The sequence below is a fragment of the Glycine soja genome, chromosome 19 (assembly GCF_004193775.1).
Source record: "Glycine soja cultivar W05 chromosome 19, ASM419377v2, whole genome shotgun sequence".
Taxonomy (NCBI): Eukaryota; Viridiplantae; Streptophyta; class Magnoliopsida; order Fabales; family Fabaceae; genus Glycine; species Glycine soja.
The window spans coordinates 38,957,902-38,979,865 of record NC_041020.1 but is presented as its reverse complement, the minus strand read 5'-3'; the positions used below and the strand labels follow the sequence as shown (position 1 = coordinate 38,979,865).

Sequence of the window (21,964 nt, the reverse complement as noted above, 5' to 3'; positions counted from 1 at the left end):
TTTGGGAAACTAAATATATTGTGTGATTGTTACGGATAGCAATATGGAACTACAGGAAGCAAGGCCCAAAAGGCAAGCCATTACCTCTACTTGAAGGCTACGTGCAGTTCGGGTTCCATGCAACGTCCGTACGTGAGGGAAGCACACCATTAGGATATGATCGTATCTTTTAGAATATGCTTAGGTAGTGGAGAATAAAGGAATATCTTGCTGTTGTGATATTCCTGCTTTTTGCATATTTTCGTTAGTGTTTGTCGGGCTCTTGTCCCCTCCATAACTTATATATACATGTCTGTAATTGCGCTTTCGAAGATAAGAAAATAGCATAATTCCTTTTCCTTCTTCTCTTAGTTCTTAGAGGCAACTTGGTCCTCGAATTTCAAGCTCTATCTCTTTTCTTCCTCTTGTTCTGGAGGCACTTGTAACCTCAAAACCAGCTATCATTTCCGTTGCACGTAACAATTTGGTGCTTTCATTGAGAGTCCAATGATCGCCTTCCATGGCTGCCATTCCAGCTCCAGCCATTGCAACCCACACCATCTGCCGAACCACCCCTTTCCTTGCCATCCTTTCCACACCGCCAACCACCAGCAACCATTTATGCAACATCCATCCCATTCGTTGCCGCACACCCTTCATCCTTTTGTACATCAAGCTCAATCGCTTGGGATTGATTTTGAGAGTACCCGCAAACGTTTGCTAAACTTGTTCGATACTAAGGGAACCCTTCCCTCATTTCATCAACCACCAAACGAAGCTTCCATGACTGCCAAACCACCTTCCACTACCACCCACAACACCCGCCAAACAACCTTGAATTTTCTCCTGCTACTAAGGACCGCCTTGAGGCCATCTTGGTCAAACTCATTGTCGCTCAACGCCGCCTCGACTCCACACTGGATACCCTTCTCCTAAAACTACCTCTAAGAACCAACCACCACTACCCTCCTTCCTCTGTGCAGTCACCACCGCCACCTCCGCCGCCTATGCCGATTCCACCTTCATCTTCTTCCTCTACACAAACATTCCTCACTCACACCCCAATACCACCTCTGCCGCTGCCCCTGCCGCTCAAGCCTACTCCGTCACCCACGCTCACCGCACCCACGACCATGCCAACTCCGCCGTCACGCCCCACACTCATGTCGTAAAACCCCGTACCTTTACCAGCTCCACTTACCATTATTGCCGTCCACCTCCCCGATAACAGGAAGCCCCAAGCGTCCTTCCCCAGCCACCGCATCCTCCTCTCCGACCTCGGCTTATTTTCTTCAGTCACATTCATTGCCATAGTCAAGGACACGGAGCTCGACCACCCCTTCCTTCCCTTCTACGCCACTATCGACACTGCCAAATGGTTCCGCTTCCGCAACACTCATCTTCACGCGCTCATTTCCTCACCCATTTTAATTTGGGATCCCGATTCGCATTTTTAAGTCATGGTTTGAAGCCCCAACACCTTGAGGACAAGGTGTTTTTGATGAGGGTGGAAATGTTACGGATAACAATCTGGGACTGCAGAAAGCAAGGCCCAAAAGGCAAGCCATTACCTCTACTTGAAGGCTACGTGCACTTCGGGTTCCATGCAGTGTCCGTACGTGAGAGAAGCGCACCATTAGGATAGGATCGTATCTTCTAGAATATGCTTAGGTAGTGGAGAATAAAGGAATATCTTGCTGTTGTGATATTCCTGCTTTTTGCATATTTCCGTCAGTGTTTGTCGGGCTCTTGTCCTCTCCATAGCTTATATATACATGTTTGTAATTGCACTTCCGAAGATAAGAAAATAGCAGAATTCCTTTTCCATTTTCTCTTAGTTCTTGGAGGCAGTTTGGTCCTCGAATTTCAAGCTCTATATTTTCTCTTCCTCTTGTTCTGGAGGCACTGGTAACCTCGAAACCAGCTACCATTTCCGCTGCACGTAACAGTGATCCATTTAAGAAATTTTTAGCCAATTTTTTAGTTTGTTAACATTTAATTGAGTTGTTTCTGTAAGAAATGTGATGTGATTTAATAGAGAAGTATAAACTATTATTAAAAAAATAGAAGAGAAATATTGATGAATTTGTTAGTTGAAGATGGTCTTAGCCTTTTAATCATTTCCAAAAAAACAACTATAACTAACTTAAAGTAGGATAAGTTGTAAACTAAATGTCACTGCAATAAAAGGAGAAGCACGATTCTCTCAATGCAACTAAACTCACTGCGAATTTGGATATATTTATAAGAAAAACACTTTTTATAGGAAAAAATTAAGAAAATAAAATGGGATTAACTATATTTTCCCTTCTTAAAAAATTAAGGTAATTTATGGGGAAAAATTTTAACTTCTCAAAAGTGTGTTCTTGAAATTGGGAACTTAATGACAAACTCTGTTTATTATATTCAATGAAATTATTGATGGCATAAAAAATAGAAACGAAATGGTAAACATATACATCGATACATTTTCATTCACCTATATACATCCCAATCAGATACAAAAAGCTGGAATACCCTATCAACCCTCTCCATCTCTTATAAAAGAATTTCTAATAAACGATGCAATATTATATTCTAGCTACAAGATGCAATACACAGTCACTCTTGCTTTCAGCATTCTCTATTATTCTCTATTATGTGTTGAATGTTCATGTATACTATTTATACTGTACGTTTGTACTATACAAAGAATTAAGGTAATTCAGAACGTACAATAAACAATAGGTTTGATTTAGTACGCAAAATCATGTGAATCTCAATTGTAGAACCAACATTTTCCTTCCCAAATGGGAAAATTTCAAAAGTGTACTAAGTCAAGCCAGAAAGGGTATAACTCGCAACACCCCAACACTGCTATTTTTGCATTGGATATTTGTAACTATGCTTTTTCCAAATAAGAAAATGAAGAATCGCGTATACCTTTCAAGAGTCTTCAGTGAATATTCTAAATATGAAATCACGAAAACGCCTTGAATATTGTATAGGATCAACCGCTGATATTGAGGTCGCATCATATTGAATGGATTTGTAGGCATGCTCAAGCTTCTTGCTAATGTCATAGTCTTGAAGTATGTCAATGATACCAAAAGTCAACACACCATTATAGAACTCTCCAATTGGTTCTCCTACAAGCTGTAATTCGCAACCGCTTCTTCTTATTGTTCTTTCAACCTTTGCTGGCATATTCATACCCAATATGATACTGCAGACAATCAAATAGACACAAATAACCATATCAAGCTTTGAGTTGTTCATCTAGCAAGAATGATAAATTGTTGTAAATGTAATTGAATGATGGATATTATGAATGCTTTTACATACACAAGTATAGCACCATTGGAAAAAAAACCCTAACTAGATTACTTGGAAAATGTTGTACATTGCATTTCTTATTAACTACAGATTAAATCAAAAGATAATACCTTAATTGAGGAAATAATTTGTTAAAGAAAAATATTAGAGGGGGAGGATGTGTTTAATTTGAAAGGATAATGCTTAGTAAAGATGCTAATAATAAGTATTAAGTAGAAAAAGGACAAATTAAAGAAATCAATTAAAATTCTAAGCAACCATAACCATTAAGCTCAAGTATTAGAATTACATTAGCGATGACAAAAGGGATCGAGCCAAAGAGAGCATAAGAAAGTGAATTCTTGGAAAGTAAAATAAGGTTCAATATTGCTATTAAATGAATTGATACAAGTGGTACATGTATTTATTGGATAAAGGAGGTTTCTCCTCTAACACTAACACACCAACAAACTAATAACAAATCTAATTGTATAGCTGACTACATGGCTAATTTGCTAATTGTATGATCCGATACAATTTGGTTAAAACATTTCTAATAGTGCAATGATGGTAGAGTTGCTTAATTCACTTTTGGTTGACCCTACAATGTCCCATGAGATTTAACAACTTTAACAAGTTACATTTTCAATAGTGCAATTTTAAGAACTTAACATGAGTCCTAAAATTGTCTCACAATTCATAAGAACTATTAAGATCGATTACTTATACAAACAATAATTCTTATATAAGAACTACCACGCTTGATCAAATAATGAAATTACATAAGAATTGGTTCTAAAGTTTAAAGAACCCAATAAACAACTCTCGCTGGAGATGCTCTTACTAACTATAAGTTTTGTTTACTCCATGTATGCTAAAATAACTTTAAATAGACATTTCACCTGGAAGGATCATAATGAGATTGATCTGTATCTTCACTTGAAGTATGGGGAGTTCCTTCATTTTCCGAATCACCTAAAGTTGGAAAACAGAAGGGTCCTTCTTGAGTTGTCAAACCATTGACACAAACACATATATTTAAGCACTAAGGTTATAGACTACTTCATATAAGGTTAGAAAATTACCAGTAGGAGTATGAGATTGTAAAGGAATAATTTCCCCATCTGGCGATATATCTTTGAAATAAATGCCCAATAGCAAACTATAATCCATAATTCCCTCCTGTTCTAGAAGCTCACAGTCCTTATCAACTTGTCTGGAGAACAAATATATGTTTGACATGCTCAGTTTAATTTGACATAAGACCACAATTAAAACTGCAAATCTTATTTTGATTCTCAATTGTTTAACTTAGCAGTTATTTGTTCTAGGGAATGAATTTTAACTTCATTAACTGTTATGCATATACATATATTTTATCACAATTTAAATAACTGATTTTCAAAATATATACAATAGCAGTCAAATACAGCTTTTAAATACAAAATTACAGATTATGGTATCAAAATCCTAATCACCTGCAAAATTCTTCAAACCGGGACTTCTCTAGTCGAAATATAAAATTAAGATCAAGATCTTTAAGGATTGTGGTTTCACTAATCTCTGTCTCAGGCTTATCAGAGAAGCGTCCAAGTGAAGAACCCTTCAAATCGTAGCGTCTGTGGGTGATATACTCAGAACAGAAGAGGTTGCCCATTATGATAAACCGAACCTGGAAAACCAAACATATTAAGAAGCTTATCATACTCAAACACTAGTTAAGTTAATGCCAAAGATTTAAAGTTTGTAAAAAGTAAAATATATTAAAAGTTTAAAGTAGAAGGGAAAAAATGAGGCCATGTTAGAAAATGTACCTTCTTCTGAATAGGTCCATTTAACTTTACACAATGCAGGCCATAATACTTTGTCAAAAGAGTGTTTTGTTGGTCTCGAAAATTATTGTAATAGGCTGGAAGCATTCTCAATAGAACCTGCAACACAAATCAAGCATGGCCAAATTTGAGGAAACATGTCATGGTTCCTAAGAAATTTCAAACATGGCAAGATAAGTGTAGAACTCACTTTCACTTCAGCTTTCTTCATTGTCTTAATCATGTAACGGTCGTCATGGGTTAAGTAAAAGAAGCTACCACTTTTTCCAGGAGAGGAAAGTTCACGAAGGGCATCATTTCCACATATGGATAACATGTAATCAGCTGGATCCACCTTGAATAGCTTCCTAAGAGTTCTGAAGACAAAGTGCAATGAATAAGTTGAAGAAAATGATACTCACATTAACACTTGGATTTTAAATTGATTGACATTACAAAATGTATCAAAATTAAACTCACGGTATAAAACTTGTTTATGGCAAGAGGGAAATTTCATGCATAAATAATAAATTATTCATTGAATGACTTGTGTAATATAATATGCATAAAATAACTAATAGAAACAACAAATTAAGTGTTAATAGGGCTGACCTAAAAACTACCGGGCAGTAGTCCTTCCACTTAAAGTCACATGATGGATGTGGTGGAGTGTATTTGGATCCTTCGGGTGGAAATCTTGTCCACACTTTCTCCTTAGGGTCAAAAGCTGAAGGCTTGAGATCAAGTGATGCTGTTGGAGCAGGCCTTGCAACAGAATGCCTATAAAGTCCAAGAAATTACAAAAATATGAAATATTATAAAGTTATAGGCACAAAAAGAAAGCAATTAGAGAGTCTACAATTTTATTTATATATATATATATATATATATATATATATATATGTATATGTATATAAACAATTGCATAACCCGTCAAATTGTGCATGCAAAAAATATAAAATTGTTGTTTTATTTTGTAAGGTGGAGTTATATGAATAAGAGGAAATAAATTTATTCTTAAAAGAAACATAATGAACCATAGAAGTCATTTTTCCTTTCTATTGAGAGGTGGTTGACACTTGAGATGATATATAACTCATTGACATAATATGATTAAGAGATAATGAAATGCAATTTGGTAGGCAAGGAGATCATGGAAGTATACATAGAGCCAGAAAATAAAGCAAGCTTTAGTTATCCCTATGGGCCATTTCAACTCTCTTTTACTGGGCTTTTTGTTATTCTAACTGTAATCATTTTGGTGAATAAGTAACATAACTAAAGCAACTAATTGATACAAATAACCCTGAGAGAAACATAAACAACTAGATTTCTACCAGGTTGGAAATTTTAAGAAAGATATCCAACATACTCACACACACACACACCTACCTGATTCCCAGCTGCAAATTAAGCATAAGCTCATAATTTTTGTGTCCTTTGCATATGGTCTCTCCCTGCCTCTTTGATTTCTTGGGTGCTTTCAGAGGTTGGAGTTGAGTCAAACTTTCACTACCATCATCTACACGTAAAGCCATCAAATCTTCATCCAAATCACTCCCCATAGTTGGAGTTCTAGCATCACTCTCCCCACCATCCCATATTTGCAACCTATCACTTGGCCTCTCCAAGCCAACACTCACCCTCCCATCCACTGACATTCTCCTATTTTTAGCACTCTCCCCTGTCTTTGTAGACCTCCAAATCGCAAGCCTCTTGTGTGATGGCATAACCTGAACCTTCTCCCCAGGGCAAACTGAATACCCGTTCAACTCATTATACAACTGTTGAGGGTCCCATTCACTATGCCCTTCCCCCTCTGATGACTCACAGGGATGGTATGTCCCATTCTGATCCTTACCATCCTTGCTGAAATTTCCCTCATAAAAACTCCCATCGTGCCACTTGAAAGTGCCTTTCCCTTTTGGCAAACCATCTTCCCAAAACCCTTCAAACACTTTCCCATTGTTGGCCCAAACAAAAGACCCTTTACCCCACATAGTCCCATTCCTCCATTCCCCAACATAATGGCTCTCATCCTTCCACTCATACCTTCCCTCCCCATCCTGCAAATCCTTCCTCCACTCCCCATCATACCAATCCCCATTTGCATAACTCTTGAAACCATGACCATGTTTCAAGTTCATCACCCACTGCCCCTTGTAAGTCTCCCCATTACACCCTGTGTATGTGCCATTCCCATCCATGAAACCACTTTTGAACTCCCCTTCATATGTGGCCCCTGAAGGCCAACTGAACCTACCCTTTCCTTTTGTTTTCCCTTTGAACCATTCTCCAACATACATGCACCCATCGGTCCATAGGTATTTCCCTAGCCCATGTGGGAAGTTCTTTGCCCATTCCCCTGTATAGTAATCCCCATTTGGTAGAACCTTCTCTTCAATGTATACCTCAAATGCCTCGTTCTCATTCTCTTCGTTGTCATCATAACCATCATTGTTTTCTTCTTCATCCGCAACATGTGCCAAAGATATCGTCCCAAATATGCTGTTTGCACGCTTCTTGGCAACTGCGTGTGTCTTTCTCATCGTTGCCTCCCATGCCTTCATAACACCGCTATCTTTTCCAATCATTTTGCTTTGTTCTCTCTTCACATCTGGTACTTACTATAAATAATCATGGACAGTACCCCACATGAACAAATGCATTTAAATCATGGTTTTGTTTATGCATCCTTGAAAGAAAAAAACATGTAACGACAATTTGAAGAGATTGATGCTACCATGCGCGTTTTTTCTGATGAACCAAAACGAACTCTGATGTTGTCCCAAGCTTTTTTGTTTCTTTGCATGATAATTTCCAAAGAGTTTGGGGACATGTTGATGTTACAGGAAATGCGCACGTACGATGCTCGTCAAAACTATGTCAAACTATTGACAGTTGTCACTTGCAAAGTAAGTTAGAGGACCTGTCCTTAATTTGGTGCACGTGTCATGTGATTAATTAATTCATGAAGGTATGTGTATGTTGTGATATCTTTGAATATGGAACCTTGAAAAGTTCATGCTCTTGTGGGTCGCATCTCCTATAACCTCTAAGAGCCATGACATATGGAGACTGGTGCTAAAATCAAGGTGTTTGCATGCTATTCTCAGGGCTATTTAACAAATTTTCCAATTTGTTTTGGTTTAATGTGCGTAATCACTGTCAAACCATTGGCATTTAATGTCTCCATTTGATGAAAGAATAACGTTTTGACAACAGTTATTTTCTTTTTTGTCAATTACAGTACAAAGTTAGATAATAACCATCAATTTTCAATATTGTGATTCATATAATAGTTGATTCAATTGCAACTTCAAGTGCAGATTCTTTCCTACAAAATGCCCCTTCAATCTCTCTCCAGCAATTTTGTGGACCTTGATTATCTCATGCCTTCTCTCTCTAAAGCTCACCTCAAAACAATCAGTGCTGGCTTCTTGTAGTTTGTTAGGTGATATTAGAATTCACTACTCTTACTATCTTAAACTGGCCCTTGAATTTAAATGCTATAATAAAAAATATAAAATAATTCTTAAAAAAACATAAAAAACATATATATTTTAAATAAGTTGAAATTATTGTAATAGAAAAGTTCTATATTTCATATATAAAAATATTAAAATAGTAGTAATAATAGTTAATAAATTATATATATTTTAATTTAAATAAATAAACATTAATTAACTAAATAAACATTAATAATAAAGAAAAATACCTAATTAATATAAGGCTAAATGAATTTTTGTCCTTTCTTTTATTTTTTTTTCTTCAATTTGATCCTTTATTTTTTTTTAAAATCATTTTAGTCTTTTATTTTTTAAATTTGTTCAAAATTTTCATTCCATCCATTTGAAATTGACATTGTTAATAATTTTAAAAATTTTACACTGTTAAAAATTGTCATAAAATAAAAGACAAAAAAAGATAATTTAATCTTAATATAATTAATTACTTTTCACCTTTTAATTTATCTAAGAGTAAATTAGCACATTTCTGAGGTTTTTTTTCCTAATTTCAAATAACACATAACACAGCTAGGGATGCTAATTTCATAAATGAATTTATGTGTATATAAATTTGGTTTCAATTAAGTTAAATTACATAATTGGATCTACAATTTAATCCAATCATGTTAAATTAGTTTTTTGTTTTTGGTTTCTCTGACTTTTTTTCCACAAATTTTCAGTTTAATTTTTTCAGTCTACAATAAAATAATTCAGTTTTTGAACATTCCTAATGTGATTAATTCATTAAAAAAATGATGTTCACATTAGAGTAGCTATGGAACCATTAATTGTTGTGATTTTCAAGTCAAAAAATAAGGTATATTTAATATATAATGGAAATTAAATTTTTAACACTAAAATTTAGGTGATTTAAATGTAAATTGAAAGATTACATTTTAAAGTCTATTTTAATGAATTTATTTTTCTTTCAACTTTTAAGAGAACTTATTTATTATAATTGATGACAATCTTCATCATAAGCAAAGAAGAGAATTAGAGGAGAAGATAAGAAAGAGTGTGTAAGAAGAGAAATTGTGAAATAAAGTCATTGAGAGAAAAATGTTATTATTTCTTGTAACTATTATATGGGGTACTAGGGTTTGTAGAGTAATACACAATTTATGATAGATTATAAACTTACAATCATTTTTGTGATAGTGAAATATTTTTGAGAAAGTATGCAAGAGGTGTCGAATCAAGCTAACTTCTTAATTCTTATTACTTTTTCTAAGGTATAATCTTTGTTGTGTTCTCAATATCATGTGTATGGGTAATTTTATTTGAAGGAGCATTGCTTACCCAACATTTAAGACTTTGGAGAATTTGACTATATGCATAAAGAGGTGAGTATGAATTCATGCAACCGATCAATTGGAACACAGATATAAATATTATGCGTTTGCGTGCCTTGAAGGTCTCAACCAAAACACATTATGGGTTGGTTATAGCATAATATATATCAAATCTTGTTAAGAGCAGCAAGGGTGAAAACCGTTGCAGAAGTTACTCCTGGGATGAAGAACTCATCACGAACTGCCTCAGGCATCACTCTTTGCTTTATGAACAGAGCAGCCAATGGAACACCAAAGATGCACAAGATTGCTTCCTTTGCTCCTATACCAGTGAATCCTGATGTCTTCACCAAATTTTGCATGATCTCCTGGAATTCTGCTTTTGTCAGTGGCTTTTTGTCAGTGTCATTATCTCCACGACGCTTCTACACATGCAATTAAAAAAACAAGCAACTATTAATTATACAGAACAAAAATTGCTATAATATGCTAGCTAAAATTATCAACGAGAAACCTAGTAATTCTATACACTTTTTTAACATTTATTCGGGTAAATAACATGTGCAAACCAGTGAAAATTTAGTCACAAAAGAATGAAAATTCTGTTGCACGATAGGACATAGTTATTTCACTTTTTACATCCTAGTTTTTTTTTTTTTTGGATTCTTTTGTCCAGAATAAAATATACTATTATAATATCATTGCTGATTCTTTTATCCAACAATATTGAACTAAATTATAATTTTTGTTTTATATATAGATAGATACACATACATAACATAAATAAAGACACGTATGACATTGATATTAATTTACTGATATATACTTTACATAAAAAAAGTCAATAAAATTCTGTTTTTTTTTAAAAAAAGATTTAAACTATCATAAATTTATACATTTAGAAATCAAAATAGTTATTTATCTAATTTTTTTTAGAATAATTACACACTCCCTGAAAATTCCTTAGTTATTTATCTAATTTTTTTTAGAATAATTACACACTCCCTGAAAATTCCTTTATTTTATTGAGATTACACATGACTATATTTTTTTTCTTAATAATTACAGCAACCCCTTATAGGGTTGCATGGTGTAATATGATTTTCTGGATAATTATTAAGGGTGTCAGTGTAATGTATAGGGGTTTTGACACATTAAAGTGAGTTATTGAGTTTTTATTTATTTATTTTAAACATTACTGTGTTAGTGTAAAAGTAAAAAAGACATGTTAACAAAACAATTATGTAAACAATGAACTTGGGTTAATCATCAACGATCAGTAATCCATATCTCATATAATGATAGAAATATGCACCTACGTACGTACCCTGTACTCCTTCTCAATAGCCTTTGTCTCTGGGAGTTTGATCTGCGTGTTTCCAAGCTTTTCATTGAGTTGCCTGACAAAGCACAACGTAAAATTGTGACAGAGAAAAACATTATTTATAGGTGGTAGCATATGTCACTTTACGTATGCTTATTAATTATTAAATTAGGCAAGTTTTTCAATATGAAATTGGTTAAGTACTCGACTATCTCGCATACTGCATGGTAGAATTCTGAAAATTCTTTGGCGTTTTTGACTTTCTCTTTATAGATTTCCTCTATAATTGGGACAAGTTCTTCGTGCTTTTTTTTGTCAGCACCTGCCTCAGAATTTTCAGAACAAAAAAAAAGAATGATTATATAAGGAACTCTAAATTATAATTAATATAAGAAACATAGCTCTGCACAGTGGATATGTAATGTAATTATTGTTCAATTTAATCAGTACAATAATTAAGGTTGCTTTCATCATATCCATGCATTTGCATAATCAAAATCATGAGCTAGAGTTACATGCATGAGAGAAATAACATGTCAAAGAAATAAGAACAAGATGAGAGTTAGGTGTGGAACCAGGTGCAAGTTTCGGCAGAGATAGGCCCATCTTTTCTTCTTTCTCTTTGGTTTAAAGGAGATGTGTGACTTGTGACAATGAGATAGATATGGCAGTGGTATATATAAAAGAAACAAAAATACATGACCTTTATACAGAATAAAAGCTGCAATAAAACTTGCTTGGTGGGCAGAGAACATTGCATTTCTTAGGTTATAAGCAAAGCTTATTTATATTACCTAGGAAGAGAGAGATAGAATAGGGAAATTTATTACTGAAGAAATGAATCTTATTCAATATTGTTCTTGACTTATTGCTTTTTTTTTATTCATTCCTGACTTGTTGCTTTGATATATACTAATTTTAAATGACAAACAAAAGATGACTAAAGGGCTCAAATAAAAATTTCTCCCTCCCTCACTCACGGGACAACACACACCCCCTCCCCTCCCTTTCTCTCTAGCACTCTTGCTCCCCTTTCAACATATGGATTACTTTCTCACAATAGTACATCATGTTAATGCAATAAATCAAGTAAAATGACTCTTTAAGTCTGCATATGTTTAGATTTATATCAGAGTATACCAAATTTCTTGTAAATTTCCTATGTCATTTGTAATTCGGACGCCAAAATTTGACTCATTTATTAGCTATGGCATAAATCAAATTGCAATACAAGTTAGGAAATTAGATCATTCTTAAGTTTCAGGTTTTCATATAGATTCATTTCTGCTCCTGTGTTGATAGTTTCTTTAGAACTTTTATGCTTACCACAATCATCTTTTTTCACTTGTAGGTTGTTTATGGTAACTAAACATTTTCATAAGAGTTTTCATTGTTCATTCCTCAATCCTGGCAAACCAGCATTCTCTGCATCCACCATTTTCCCTTAATTACGAAGAACTCGTACTTTCTCTGATAGTTCTACAACATTAGAAAACGTACACAAAATTGCTTCAGCCTTGTCCAACCCTTGTTCCAGTTCGCTCTTCATAATTTTTCTCCTTGCTGCACTTGAGTAATTGCATTTCAAAGATTGTCATTTGAAATTCATAAGGCACCAAATCCTTTTTGAGAGATCCATTAATTCTTTGGATGTTTTGCGTTTGTTGTTATGTCAGCCGCTTAGTGCACAATTGTTAGTTGGAAGAATAGTGCACAATTGAACTAACTAGTCTAATTTGGTTCTAATTAAGATGCTATCATCTAGAAGTCTTCTCAAACCAATCCAATAAAAATAAATAAAAAACCAAAAATTGAATAAACAAAAACTCGTACAAATCAAAATGCAAAACAACTATTTTTTTTATTAGATTAGATTGGATTATAATTATTAGCATCAAATACTCAAATATTTTCAAAAAGAAAAACACACACTCTAAAGATTGAAGTTATCTATCTTGTAAGGATGTATCATAAAAATGGAATCATTCAATCCAATTTAAATTATATTTTAATATTTTTAAGAAGACAATTCAAACTGAACCAAATATGTTTTAATTTTTGGAATAAATGTATTTTTAACTTAAAATTGATTCAAAATGATTGATAAACAACCTTATTCTCAATCTTATCTTGTAAGTTGAGAGTCAATTATTATTATTATTATTATTATTTTACAACACATAGTTGGCTAAATACCTAAAAAATAAAGGAATCACACTCTTTCACATGATAGTCTCTTACACCAATAGGTTATAAATAATCATATAAGTGAACCTAACACTACACTTTAGTTCTAAACACCTAAAAAAAATAAAGGAATCACATTTTTTCACATGATAACCTCTAACACCAATGAGTTATGAGCAACCATATAAGTGACAATACACTTTATTTCAAAACCTTATCTTGTAAGTTGAGACCCAATTATTATTATTATTTTGCAACACATAGTTGGTTAAACACCAAAAAAACAAAAAATAAAATCACACTCTTTCACATGATAGTCTCTTAATCTTATCTTGTAAGTTGAGAACCAATTATTATTATTATTATTATTTTGCAACACATAATTGGCTAAACACCTAAAAAAATAAAGGAATCACACTCTTTCACATGATAGTCTGTTACACCAATGGGTTATGAACAATCATATAAGTGAATCTGATACTACATTTTAGTTCTAAACACCTAAAAAAAATAAAGGAATCACACTCTTTCACATAGTAGCTTCTTATACTAATGAGTTATAAGCAGTCATATAAGTGATAGTACACTTTATTTCAAAACCTTATCATGTAAGTTGAGATTCAATTATTATTATTATTTTGCAACACATAGTTGGTTAAACATCTAAAAAATAAAGAAATCACACTCTTTCACATGGTAGTCTCTTACACCAATAGATTATTGACAACCATAACTAAATCTAACATTATACCTTAATTCAAAATCTTAAGGCTCAAGTTTATAAGTCTTCTTCTCATTTATACAATGTTCAACTTTTTCATTCTAACTAATATGTGATTTTACCTCACACGTGTACTCCAATGTGAACAAACAAAATTTCAAGGTAGGGAATATACTACCAAAATAACTTTTCTTCTACTTGAATATTAATAGAAGAAAATAATCTAACGATCTCTCTAATTTGGTTAAGAATCATACATTGAGAAATATGTTCCTCGTTATTGTGAATCTGATCCACTGTCAACTTGCAATATGATTATTCAATAATCACATTGTGAAAATTTTGATTGGTGAGCCAAGTAATGACTTCTCCCTCCTTTAATAATAATAATTAAAAGAAGGAAATGGCAAAGGTAATCAATGTATAGAAACTAAATATTTTTTTTCCTAAATGACAAGTAAATGAATCTTGCTTGGTTTGAGCGTGTTACACGCAAAAGGTTGTTTGTACACTATGCTAAAAGCCTAAAAAGACTTGTTTCCCAGCGTGACAGATGTCAAGTGTTGGATTCATTGGCTCCTTCCTTTCCTCGTTCCGCTTCACAATGCAACTGTTATGCATCTCCATCTCCATCTCCAACTCTTTTATACCACCTTATTCCTTTCCTCCAACTTTCTGTAACATTACTTCACATCATTATTCATCACCATCATTGCATGGTAGCAGACACATTCAAACATACATCTAAGCCATTTAACATTGTTACTCTTCGGCTTCTTGTTGCCAAATAAGTATTTAAGGAATAACGTAAGTTACATTACATTCAACAAAAGAAATATTGGTCTGGCTATAAAAAGTGTACCTGCATTGAAGGAAAATTGTAAGAATGGCTAAGAATGAGTACAAGGAAAGAGATTCTGAGTTTTTCATGAATAAGATCAATGAGAACGAAGAAGAACAGGACATAGAAGCTATCGGGTACCATAGTGATATTAATGATCAGTGTGGCAGTGACAATGAGGGGAATCGTAGAACAGAACCTCATTCTTCCTCTTCTCAGATATGGCCTCAAAGTTACAGGTACAAATCTTCTTCTCCATTTGATTGTCTTTTCTTGTAACTTAAAAATAATGACCTCAATGTCATTTCTGTTTGTTCTGTGGATGAAACCTTATGATATGTTATGTTCTCTTTTTTAAGATACATATAACAGTTTTTTTGCGATCGTGATTTTGGCCACAATGTCAATATTTTTAAGTGTCTGTGACTATTACCGCAATTGTTGCCATATCGTCTGTATTTGTCTGCAATTCCTTGCAATATCAAGAAATGCAATGAAACTGCAACTGTTACCACAATTTAAAACCATGCATAGAACAAAATCAGCCTCTTATGATTCATCTCGTTTTTACCTGTGTACCAAATGCGGCTGCCCAAGGTTGTTTTGGTGGAATCGTGTGTAATATTTTATTATTCTTTTTCTTATATGACAGAGAAGCCACTGATTCTTATTCAATTTCTGCTGCTCCAAATCTTGAATCAATTATACGAGCACCGAGTGTGATTTATTCAAGCTTTATTGGTGGCGGTGGTTTTGGTGGTGCTGGTTTTGGTTCAAAGAGTTACTTAGAACACGACGAAAGGACTTCTTTTTTATCTGGTGAGGAACTCGCTAATCAAGGGATCACAAGAAGGCAATCAACATGGTGGGAGAAAGCTTCAATTCAAATGCAAATTCCTGAAGAATTACCTGTTGGTTATGGATGTAGCCTCACTCAAACAATATTTAATGGTGTGGTACTTCAAGAATGGATAATCCTTGAACGTTTAATTTTACTATTTCATTTTAATAAGTCAGTAATATCTGTTTCCATATATTCTTGAATATTTTAATATGTATGTAGGTGTGCTCAATAAACATTATAAGTTCAATTGCTAGGAAGACATAGTTCATCCAATTTGTTAATGTATGTTAATATATATGTAACATGAGGATGGAAAAAACGTGGTTGGGAAAGGAGACTCCACTAAAAATGGTTAGTCAGGTTTCCTATAGAGATTAGTCATCAGCAAAACTGGTGGATATTCTATACCAATATCATGATTACCCAAAAAAAAACATGAAGTAATTGAGGGATTGAAAGGTTAATTTTTGGATTGAAATTTTGTTGACACATGATTCATCCCCTGCCACTCAAAAGTGTTATTTAGCTTATAAATATCTAAGTACTATTCCATTATTTATATTTCTAACTTGTCATTTTATGAGATAATTAACACGTTACCTGGGCAGGGATTAATGTGATGGCTGGAGTTGGCCTTCTATCTACACCTTATACGGTGAAACAAGCTGGGTGGGCTGGTTTGGTTGTGATGCTTTTTTTTGCACTTGTATGTTGTTATACAGCAGACCTTATGAAACACTGCTTTGAAAGCAGAGAAGGGATCATTAGCTATCCAGATATAGGACAAGCTGCATTTGGAAGATATGGCAGACTTATTGTATCAGTAAGCATGTGTTTTGGTTTTGATTAATTTTGATAGCACAATCACCTTTTTCCCTCCAAAAAAGCTTTCTTCATTAAGATCTTGATCATCTTTGAGTGGAAAATAAACTAATACAAACACCCTATTAAGATCTTTATTTAAATTGAATTCAAATTGTTGTACAGTTCTTGTTACTTGGCAAAATGAAGTGTTGATTGGACTTTCTTTTTCCTTAAAATTTTGTATGCCTTTACTTTGATCAATTTCCTCCTTTCTAATTCTAGGATTTGACTTTGTTGATCTTAAATTCTATTTGACTCATGCTAGATGTTCGTTCTAATTTTTCAACATGTCCTAGATGGTATAGGTTCATTCATGTAATCACGTCTTTGATCATTCTATTTTACTTCTTAAGGCCCTAACAAAATCTATGATAACAAGATTTTTCTCTATGTATTGTTTTTTGATATAAGTTATTAACAATATGAGTAAGACAGATTGCTGACATATAAATCATAATGTTCTAATCCATACACATTGGTACTTTTATTAATCAATGTTTGCTGACATTTTTATTTTATTTTTGTGGCAGATCATTTTGTACACTGAGTTATATGTAAGTGCTGCATTGTATTACCTCCCTGCACATATTTGTTTCCCTTAACAACCACTCTTCTTTCTCATTCTGCACCATAAGTATATATGAGATCTCTTTTTGATGAATGCAGTCATATTGTGTGGAGTTTATCATCTTGGAAGGAGATAACCTCACCAGGCTGTTTCCTGGAACATCCTTACACTGGGGAAGTTTCCAGTTAGACTCCAAACACTTGTTTGGAATTTTAACAGCACTTGTCATTCTTCCAACAGTTTGGTTGAGGGATCTTCGCATAATCTCCTATCTCTCAGGTTCTCCAAACTCAACAATATTCATTTGGTTGAAGAACCTTTGTTCTCAATACAATTTTAGCAAACACTTATAGCAACACTTGTGATGATTATTATGCAGCTGGAGGGGTTGTTGCTACAGCATTGATTACTATATGTGTGTTTTTGGTTGGGACAACAGATTCTGTTGGATTCCATCTCACTGGTCCATTGGTGAAATGGAGTGGCATGCCCTTTGCTTTTGGTATCTACGGATTTTGCTTTGCAGGACATTCAGTTTTTCCAAACATTTATCAGTCTATGGCTGACAAAAGAGAATTTACCAAGGCAGTGATTGCAAGGTATGGTAAATCCGGTTTACTTTGAAAAAATGTTTTCGTTTCATTTTCTGTTTTCATACAAACTTGTCACCTTCTACAGCAAACAATTGAAAACAATCTTTTTTTATAAGCAAAATTGAATAATATTCAAGTCCAATTTGGTGCACAACCATTTATTTTGTTATCTCTATTTCCTATACAAATCTTCAAAAACAAGAAACAAATTGAAAATAAGGTGACAGTTTTATAATTACAGATGAAAACATAGAATGCTTTCTTAATATCTTCTTTCTTATACCTGACTCTGATTTATTTGTGTACAGTTTTATTTTATGCATATTCATATATGGAAGTGTTGCAGTCATGGGATATCTCATGTTTGGTGAAGGGACTTTGTCTCAGATAACATTGAATCTACCACCAGATGCATTTGCTTCCAAAGTTGCCTTGTGGACAATAGTAAGATACTAATAGATTTTTGGTGTCTCTGCTATTTTAACTTTTTTTTCTTCTTTCTCAGAACATTTACATTGTTTCTAATTTTGTATTCGTTTTTCTTTCAGGTAATTAGCCCATTGACCAAATATCCTTTTTTTATTGTTATAAATTACCTGTTTTTTATAGTCCAACGTGGATTGATGGTATTCATGAGACACTTTAATTTACCTTTTCTTTAATTTTAAACAAATATGCTTTGATGATGAACCCACTAGCAAGGAGTGTTGAGGAGTTGCTGCCGGATAGCATTTCAAGTACTTATTGGTGTTTCATTGCTCTTAGAACAGTACTGGTTATATCTACAGTTGGTGCTGCTTTTCTGATTCCATTTTTTGGTAAGTCATACACTTTTTAATATATACAATACATTTCAAGTCGTTACAATTAGTAAAAAGTGTACACGGAAGAAAATGATAGTTGTATAGTTTTTCTAGTTTGGTTAACCTTTGTATGTTCTTCTACATGTATAAATATAAATACTTCAAAGCTAGAGCTAGTTAGTACTTATAGGACCATGCTGAAAATATGATATTCGGTTAAATGGTTTGGATCATTGTTCATTAATGAAATGGGACGGATTATGTTTGAATCCCAATCATTTTTTTCTCCTGGGCACTACTACTATTGGATCATAAAATAGGGATGAGATTCTTATTTTATGTATACATATTTTCTAACACAATTTTAATGGTTAATTTTTCAATCAATAATTACTATTACATTTCATTTTCTTAATTGCACACGTGCACCTTAGAAGAGCCAAGTCCATTATAAATAGTCACTTGTTTCACTTTGTAATGATACATGAATATCTTTTTATTTTAAATTAACATACTTTAACACTTCTCATTTTTCTATATATCTTTCTTTTTATCACATCATAAATTATATTATATTTATATTTTTTTTCTTTTTTTCTCCATCTCTTTAGGTGTTAAATAGTATAATAGGTGTCCATGTAATATTTTTTTCTCAAAACAATTGTTCAAGAAAATTCTGTACTAAAAGTTAGCACTTAGTTGATTATAACATCGTTTATTATCATTTCAGGGCTTGTGATGGCTTTAATTGGTTCTCTCCTCAGTGTACTAGTGGTAAGCATGCATCTAACTTAAATATTCAATGTAGTAAAAAAAACTCACAAGTCACAATGTTTAAGGAGTATAGACATGCCTCTGTAAAAATCCAAAACATCCGTTTTATTTACAGGAACAGGAATTGAACGAAAAATAATATGGATTGTTGGTCCATATTTTTTACTTTTATAAACAGTTACAATGATACACTTGTATTATATTTAGAATTATATAGAAGAATCAACAACAAACATAAGTGATATTGATTTGTATCATTTAATCAAATGATTTGAAATTTAAATTTTGATTAATTCTTAAATATAAAATAAGTTGTATTTAAAAGAAAATATTCATTTTGTACGTACTCATAATTATGGACGAAAACTAGTCATTACTTCCAACAACGTATCAGTGCCATGGTCCGAAGAAAAAAAAAAGAACTCCATAAAAGAAAATGCAAGATGGAAATAAAAGACTAATTTGTCTGCTATCGTTGTGCATTCTCTAATTTAACCCTCTTCTTGTTAGCAATCATGCATAAAATATTATCAGTGTCATATCACTCCTATCGCAGATAAAATAAATTCCCTGCCGTATACTCAACATTCATGCATGCTCTGCCGCACATGCCCGTATTTTTTTGCTAATAAAGTCCAACTTGACTATTGACAAATAAGTAGGAATGATTTAATTTTGAAAATCTGGGTAAAAGAAAAGACATTGTCCCTCGCAAAAGGGATGAGGCCATTGATAAGAGGGGGAAAAATGAAAGAAAAATAAAATATATATGGATGGAGTAGGTAATAATACGTGAAGTTTCTGTTATCAAATTGATAACTTAATTGTAAGTTAGAGTCTCCTTTGGGTAAGGAATAGTCCAAACAAAATTTTGTTTTCTTGGACACGATATAGTATGCTTGTGATGTAAAATATTCATGTATAGCTTCCGTTACTTGTAAGGAATTCATATGAAATAGCTACGTACGTAATGTAGAATTGCTATATTTTTCAGGCAGTGGTAATGCCAGCTTTATGTTTCCTGAAAATTGTGGGGAAAAAAGCAACAAGTACACAGGTATGAGTGTAGCTGATCTTGTTAACTTTTCGTTTTTTTTTTCCCGATTGTATTTATCTTATGGAAATATTAAGGGTAAAAAATTCTATTCTATGAGGGTATAATTAATTTGATTATTAATTTCAGAAGGGGAACCTCTAGGTAATATGAAGTAGTAATTAAGAACAATTAGTTAATCATGTTTGTTGTATTGTAAGATCACTTGTTCCCTTTTCTAGTTTCTTTTCTTATCTCTCATTAAAAAATGACACGTGACTGAAAAAAAGAAGTAAGACTAACGTTACTAATACTTTTTAATTGAAGTGACATTTTCGAATTAAAGATTAAAAAATCAACAAGTGATTCGGTTCCCTGTTTGATAGCCCATCCATGCCCCATGGCCAAATGCATGCATGATTTTATTTTTTCCCGTGACTTTCAATTTTGTCATACTCTTGACATCAGTGCAACTTGCAAGAGGACAACCACCCAAGCCCACCTTTGTCTATTGTTTGTCTTTTCTTTAAAATGTTTAAATATCTATTTTGATTTGCTAAAAAAACTTAGTCAACTCAAGTTAGTTCTGAAAGAAGAATAAAGTTATTAAATAATTTCACCAAAATATTTTAATCTAGTTTTCAATTTATTTGAATGAAATTAAAGTGCCCTATATTTATTTTAATATAGTATGAATTATTTAGTTTCTTTTAAAGCATCGGATCGAGTATTCTCATTGTTATCTAGATCACTTTAATCCAAAAGATTTAACTTAATTGATTTAACAACATATATAAATTATTATTGTAAATTTATTTTTGATTCAGATAAAAAAAAATATAACATTAAACACATCTTCATTTGTGAGCATTTAGCATAATGCAATCTAATTACTCAGAAATTTTCTTATCTTTGAAAGTTTCATCTTATTCTTCTTCTTCTTGGCATCATCAGGTTACTCTTAGCGTCATAATTGCCGCATGCGGAATCATTAGTGCTTTGATTGGAACATATTCATCTATCAAAAATTGTGCAGAATGAGAGTCACTGAGATCTTCATCAGTGTTTCAGCGCAGATATCTTGCCATTTTTGAATTATTATGATGACAATAAGACCTTGTTCTCTCCTGAACCCTACGTGGCAAGGTTCAAGTTTTTTTTTATTATTGACTGCATATTCATAGAAAATTGAACTGAATCGAAGGTCAACGTTGAAATATCCATGACTACATTGTTTGTATCTATTGCTGACTAGCACCTCCATGGCCCCATAATTATTTGGTATTGAATTAGCGAACTCATTTCTTTTGCTTATTTTTCATTTATTAATTATAAGTATTCTTCTTTCTTAAAGTTTAGAATGTACATTTTTTTTTCTTTTTGAAAGAATGGGCACTAATTTTGAATGATTAGCACGCAATAATAACATTCAACTTCAATCTAATGATGTGCTCCAAATTCATCATAAGGCCATCTCCACTCAAGATACTTATTTGAGTTGTTTAACTTTAAATAATATTTCTCAAT

The 21,964-nt window shown here is 32.9% G+C and overlaps 3 protein-coding genes across 3 annotated transcripts; 1 reads left to right on the top strand and 2 right to left on the bottom strand.

Annotated features, from left to right (window-relative positions):
* Nucleotides 1-2,460: 2,460 nt before the first annotated feature.
* LOC114399798 (phosphatidylinositol 4-phosphate 5-kinase 5-like) lies at nt 2,461-8,670 on the bottom strand. The gene is made up of 8 exons (XM_028362010.1): nt 6,477-8,670; nt 5,697-5,864; nt 5,296-5,461; nt 5,088-5,204; nt 4,752-4,945; nt 4,359-4,489; nt 4,176-4,248; nt 2,461-3,184 (listed from the first exon to the last, which is right to left on the bottom strand). The coding sequence occupies exons 1-8, from the start codon at nt 7,676-7,678 to the stop codon at nt 2,905-2,907; spliced, it is 2,331 nt and encodes a 776-aa protein (XP_028217811.1). The 5' UTR covers nt 7,679-8,670; the 3' UTR covers nt 2,461-2,904.
* Nucleotides 8,671-9,783: 1,113 nt separating this feature from the next.
* LOC114399706 lies at nt 9,784-11,901 on the bottom strand. Its single transcript, XM_028361920.1, has 4 exons — nt 11,785-11,901; nt 11,414-11,531; nt 11,213-11,285; nt 9,784-10,310 (listed from the first exon to the last, which is right to left on the bottom strand). The coding sequence occupies exons 1-4, from the start codon at nt 11,813-11,815 to the stop codon at nt 10,053-10,055; spliced, it is 480 nt and encodes a 159-aa protein (XP_028217721.1). The 5' UTR covers nt 11,816-11,901; the 3' UTR covers nt 9,784-10,052.
* Nucleotides 11,902-14,982: 3,081 nt separating this feature from the next.
* Nucleotides 14,983-21,758, top strand: LOC114399630 (amino acid transporter AVT1A-like). Its single transcript, XM_028361838.1, has 12 exons — nt 14,983-15,197; nt 15,611-15,909; nt 16,411-16,625; nt 17,197-17,220; nt 17,333-17,513; nt 17,614-17,833; nt 18,136-18,271; nt 18,376-18,395; nt 18,500-18,645; nt 19,361-19,404; nt 20,399-20,461; nt 21,392-21,758. The coding sequence occupies exons 1-12, from the start codon at nt 15,004-15,006 to the stop codon at nt 21,476-21,478; spliced, it is 1,629 nt and encodes a 542-aa protein (XP_028217639.1). The 5' UTR covers nt 14,983-15,003; the 3' UTR covers nt 21,479-21,758.
* The last annotated feature ends 206 nt before the right edge of the window (nt 21,759-21,964 follow it).